General features: G+C 44.1%; 1 protein-coding gene across 3 annotated transcripts in view; it reads left to right on the top strand.

Annotated features, from left to right (window-relative positions):
- NPC1 (NPC intracellular cholesterol transporter 1) overlaps nt 1–6,000 on the top strand; it is a 26,960-nt gene continuing 20,960 nt past the window's right edge. Inside the window, exon 1 of one of the 3 annotated variants that reach the window (XM_064435192.1) lies at nt 1–189. In XM_064435192.1, coding sequence (XP_064291262.1) covers nt 112–189 — 78 coding nt within the window. In that variant the 5' untranslated portion in view covers nt 1–111. Of the gene's footprint in view, nt 190–848; nt 868–1,057; nt 1,198–6,000 lie in introns of those variants that run through there. The other 2 variants (XM_064435202.1, XM_064435213.1) reach the window with 2 other exon arrangements.

Raw genomic sequence — 6,000 nt, 5'->3', positions numbered from 1 at the left:
AGACTGCGCTGGCGCGGCTGTCTCGCCGCCTTCCTCCTGTTTCCATCCGCTGCTGCTCCGTGCTGCTGCCCACAGCGCCTGCCGCTCGTCCGCGCTCCAGCCCGCGCCGCCATGGGGACCCCTCACGGCAGCCCCGGGCGAGGCGGCCTCGGGTTCCTGGTCCTCCTCCTGCTTCTGTCGCCCGTGCGGGTGAGTCCGTGGGGCGGGGAATGCCGGGCCTCCCGGCAGGGTGGGCAGGAGAGGGAGCGGCGGGTGGGCAGCGGGATCCCGCGGGTGTTGCCTGGCGCGGGGGCAGCCGCGGTGTCCCCTGCGCATCCCGCGCCCGGGGTGTCCCAGGCGGCGGGGCTGGATAAAGGCGGCGGTGTCCCGGCTTAGGCCCCTGGGCTCGGCCGGCGCGAAGCTGAAGCGGGGTAGCGGGGTGTCCCCTCCTCGTCCCCGCTGGGGCTCGCCCCCCTTCTCCCGTGCCCCTGGTCTCCGTCGGGACGAGCTGTCAGCCGGTGGCACAGCAGGCCGGCCGGGAAGCGCCCGCGAACTTCAGCCTCTGCCCCGTCCCCGTCCCCTGCGGCCGCAGCCGGCAGCGGCAGCCCCCGGGATGCCGCGCTCCCGTGGCGTGCCCCGGTTATGCAATGCCCAGTGCATGTGAGTGGCCACGCAGTCACATGCTCGGCAGAGGCTTGCAGATGTCGTCGGTGTCTGGTTCGCTTTGCTTGGCGTGTAACTTGGGCTGGGTGACAGCTTCTTGGAAGTAATGATCTGTGCGGAGTGAGAGCTGTTGTTTATTCATGTGCCAGTAGTAAGACTACGTATTTCCTTAAAATCGAGGGCTGGAGTATGTTGGACTCCTTGTGAGCTTTAGGAAAAAATATGGTAAAACATTCACTCCTCTCAGTCTTGTTTTGTTATGCTGTACTGCAAGATAGGAGCGGGATACGCCACATTCCTCTGGAGAAACAAGGAGTGTCTTGTCAGCCTTTGTGGTTGGCTTTCTTTCCCTCTCTACCTACGTTGAAAACATACTTTCTAGGTCAAGTTTTATGATTAGCCCTTATAAAACATAGGAGTTTGTCATCTTGTGTATGTGCTGTTCTCATATCCTCTTCAAAAAAACTTCTTTAAGAGCTTGAACATAAAATGAGGAATTCATTCTTCTATTACCACTGGAGAAGGTGATTGTTAGTAGTGACTCGTGATCTTCAGGTGAGTAAGTAATGATACTTCACAGGCAACCAGTGCACCTTTATGTAATGTTTTTTGGAGGGAGATATCATCTTGGAGCAATGAGGTGTGTCCTAGGCTGGTAAAGAAATGACAGAATGCTTTCCTTTTCAGGAGGATACTGACCTACAGTAACTTGAAACAAGTTCCCTAAATATTTAGGGGAACCCTTGTAGAGGCTTTGTGGTCCCTCGAAGAAAACATTGCAAAATTACTCTAACCATGCAAGTCTCAGTTGTGTACTGTAAGAAGGCAGAATCTGGTTTTATTGGGAATTTTTGCCATTAACTCTTATTTACAGCCTGACACTTCACAAAGAGGACCCTTGATATCTCTCAAAAAGAAGCTGGTCCTTCAGTTAGACTGAGCCTGTTTAGTGTGAGATGCTTGCTGAAGAAAGCATTGTAGAGGTAAACTGTTCTCTCTCTCAAGTGTACTGCTGGTGTAATGGTTTTGTGCTTTCAGTTGTGATGTTTGTAATCCAAAGTGCCATATGTCATGGTTTTTGTTTCAAAGCAGTCAGTGGACTGGAGTGGCACTTCAGCTCACAGTCTTTCCACTACATGTGTGTTCACAATGAACTTGAAGTGTTCAGGCTGTATCTTTCACTCTAAGCAGTGCATGGTACAAGATTTCTGCCAGCTATCCATTACTACTTTGTTTTCTTATGAATGTTCTAATGCACTAGATGGTATTTATGTGATTAATGGCTGCTATTGCAATTGATCTTTGTATAATTGTACTAAAACACAAACTATTAAATCACTGGCTGATCAAGGCTGGATAAGGGTTCCCATCAGCAGCTGGGATCCCAAGCTATATTTGATTTTCTGAAATCCCATGGGAAAGTGTTAATGACAAGTGCTGCTCATGCTAAATGGCTGCAGTGTGGTTCTACCTGACCTTGGACATGAAGTTCTGAAATGTCTGTGTGGAGCAGTTTCATTTTCAGGGATGGCAGTGTAGCTCCAGAACAAGACAGTAACCACTTCATCTAAATTACTTCCTGGAAAATCAGGAGTGACTTGTTCAGCCTTTTGGGATGGAAGCTGGGGAAGCTGCCTTAGAAGGAGAGAGATGGCTGAAGGGAGTGACTGGTAGAACTGAGTTGTACCTAGCTGGGCAGTAGCCAAAACAATCCAGGTGTTGTGCAGTATGGTTATTATTAACCTGCAGGACATCAGAGCTGCAGACAGGTGCTGGCTGGGGGCCCTGCAGTTCCTGATCAGGCATGCATCATTGCAGGTAACATCAGCTTGTCCCCACAGATACAGAATTATTACTGTTATTGCAGCTTTCTCTTCCTACTTGACTTTACTGAGGCATCTGAAATGCTCTTGGGTAACTCCAGAACTGTGGCTTACTTTGCCTGACCAGGAGTAGTAATGATTTTTCCATCTGAAAGGAAACAGGCTGGTGAGCAAAGGAACAGGAGGAGCTTGGCAGATAAGGCATGGCTCTGAAAAAGTTACTGAAAGAGACAAAGAATAAGGACTAAACCTGTAAAGTTTCCTTTAGTCCATGTACCTCTTTCCCCCACAGGAAGGGTCACGAGGTAATACACAACTTCTGGGGCAGATCTCTGAATTTGAACCTGGTCACCTGTTTCCATAAACCAGTCTTCACCCCTACACCACCCATTTATTAAGAGTGGTGTAGTGTTTCCTTAGAACTCAACCTAGCTGGCAATAGCAGATATTAAGGGATGCAGGGTAAGAGTGTGCTCTTTCCTGGATTGATCTTTTTGCCCTGCAAGATCCCAGATGCATCATCCTAGATGAAGGAAAGGGAAACAGCTGTGTCTGATGCTCTTGCCTTTTCCATACATTAGTAATCCTAGTTTGAAGAATCAGTGTTCCCTTGTCATCTGGTATTTGTAACACCACAAACAGTTGCTGTTTCTGTGTACAGCATCAGCATTGTTCTTTGTCTCCTTAACAGCTATGTATTCATTGGTCGTGGTGAATGCTGCTGGAAACATCAAAATGTATCCGTTCGTTTCAACCTGCAGTTGAAGAAACATGGGCTGAATTAAATATGTTTATGATCTGTTGGAACACTGGTTCTATTACAAATGAATGATAATGCTTGGGAACCAGAAAACTCTTAACAGAACTTTTGTAGAATGCCCATACTTGCTCATGTGCAAGTTCTTCATAAGGGCTCCTAGAGTCTCGGCTTGAGGTGAAATTTCTCTTCAAACAGACTAAGCCTGCCAGAAATAGGAATACAGTTTTCTGAGCTCTTGAGGATGTACTGAGGGTTGGTGTACTGACAAGTGGTTTCTAAGATATGCTCGAGGCAGGAAGGAACAGCCTTTATCTAAGGTTATGTTGCTGTTACTTTATGAAATACTTAGGAAAGTCCCATTTTAATATGTGAAGTACTTAGTCACATGATCTTAAAAGGAAAACATACAGAAAAAAACCCCAAACCATGAACTAGCCCTATGTTACTTATGGAGTATTTTAAGTATTTTGCCTTGTTTAGAAGGCAGTTGGGTTCAACATAGCATTTTTCTGTTACTTTTGGGTGTAGGCTTTCACCCACTTAAGAAGCTTAATACCCAGGTGAGCAATTGTCTGACCTAAAAGTCTGACTCTGCAAGCGGCAGCTTTGTTAACCATGACTTATTTACAACCACACTTAGTCATCCCTATCTCACCCTACCCTCATAGCATTCTTCTGAAAGAATGGAAAGAGCAAAGTGCTTGTCTTACTCTCTAACTTAATCTAGCTTTTGCTAGAGGGTTTTCAGAGGGAAGAGCTGTCAGCTCTGTTTTATCTGTGGTAGTGGAGTAGTTACATAGTTAGTTATTTGTATCCCTGAATGCTTCCTCAGCCATAGGAGGCCAGTCCTCTCCTGTATTTTGGGGCTGACTCAATGGTAAGCAGGCTATTAACTTGTTAATGTTCAAAAGCTGTGCTGTTCAGTTCAGCCTATCTATGAATAATGATTTGGTGGTTTTTAGGCTTATTAACTTGCTTCAACCGCTGTAAATCAAGCATCCCCAAAGCTTACTGGTTCAAGGGACAAATGTACACTTTTATTAGTGAAATCCTGCAAGGTAATGGCATAAATGTGAACTCTTAAGCTGTTTCTGAAACTGCATTCTTGGTGTTAATACTGAAACAGAGTCTTCAGACCTGCAGTTCTAGGCCCAACTGCTCTTCTAATAGTTTAAAGCAGCTGATCTGTTCAGCTTTTCTTAAACAGGCTGAAAGTTTGAGTGGCAAACATTGTTTTTTCCATTGTATGTTTTGTTGCTGTGGAACTTCAGAAATGTGATTTGAAATTCTTTATCCAAATTCAAATGTAAACTAATATTAGGCCAAACTTTGTCTAGCTTTATTTTTCTTTTGTGTTTAGCTGAATACCTTTTGGTACCAAGTGTCATGTGCAAGTAAGTTCTTTCATGTTCTGTCCTGAAAATTATGACAGAAAGTCTTGTAGGTAAATTTATAAACTTAAGATGGATTGTATTTTGTTTTGTATCCATGTAGCTATAACCAAGGAATTGCTGCCTTGAAACACAGATCATGTTTTTAAAACAGTTGAACTATCACTCAGACTGACATGGTAGCTGAAATTTACTCAAGCTTTTCTGGGCAAGAGGTGCCCTGATAAGTTTTTTTGTAACTGTTAACTGCATTACCAGGTTTCCCACACATTCCAGTCTGGAAGAAACAAAGTCTTTCTCTAAAGAGTAAGTTGATGAATTTGTGTGTTTTTAAAAAATAAAAGGTGTTAGATAACAAGATGTAATGAAGCACAGAAAGTGTTTTTTAGAAAGGATGCTTACAAACCATTCTAGACTAAATACAGAAGCCAGCCTGATACTGAAGAAATAACTAATCCTTTTCTCACGGGCATTGCAAAGCAGCCCCAAATTCCTTGCCCTTTTGCAAGAATAGTAGTGAATCTGTGCTTCCTCTTGAAGAGACAGTTCACTTCTGATGGTGGTACAAACAGCAGAACCATTGTCACTGCTGGTAGATTGTTTGCTGTTAAAACTGGGGCGTATAGGTGTGAGGAAGAAGAGTTGAAGATGATGACTTCTAAATTTGCATCACAGTAGTATTAACTTATTAGATTATACTTGATGCATGAACAAATTTACAATGGGGTTTTGAGAAATAGTCTAGAAGTTATGGAAGTTTGACTTTTTGTCTTGTACTGGTGTTAAACATTCAGTGTTTATAAGTGCAATCTTAAAGGGTGTTTTCCAGCTTGTATCATAGAACATGGTAATGCTTAACAGCTGGTTGTGGGTTTAACTAGAAGATGTGCTAGAATAGACAAATGAAATGGTGATCTAGATGAGTGGCACTTAAACTGACTTTTAGACCTGGCTTGCAGTGAGTAACTTTGAATTGGCCTATGTTGCCCTGGTTAGAGGAAAGAGGAAACAAATCTTGGGTTGGGTAAATTAATGATGGTTATTGTCCCTGATAAACAAGCAACTACTGATGTACTTTTTGAAGAACTGTCAGTGTCGTTCAGCACAAAAATGGATGTTATGGAGGCACTGTGTTTCTGGGTAGCTCTTGGGTAGTGTCAGGACAGCCTTTCAGGGGCCTCTCTGGTTGGTAAACAATACTATTCATGGTCAAGCACAAAGCACAGCAGTCTGTCCTTGCAGCAACAAAATATGGTGTCTCTAAAATGCTAAGTCAAGGTTGTTCAGGAGATCAAAATAGGTCAGTTATCTCTCAAACTATACTAAGCAAACTCCTGATCAGAGCTGACAGAAGTGTAGTAAATGTTTGTGCAGTCTGCTTTCA

This window comes from Passer domesticus, chromosome 1 (genome assembly GCF_036417665.1).
Source record: "Passer domesticus isolate bPasDom1 chromosome 1, bPasDom1.hap1, whole genome shotgun sequence".
Lineage (NCBI taxonomy): Eukaryota > Metazoa > Chordata > Aves > Passeriformes > Passeridae > Passer > Passer domesticus.
This window is presented reverse-complemented; position numbering and strand designations above follow the sequence as displayed.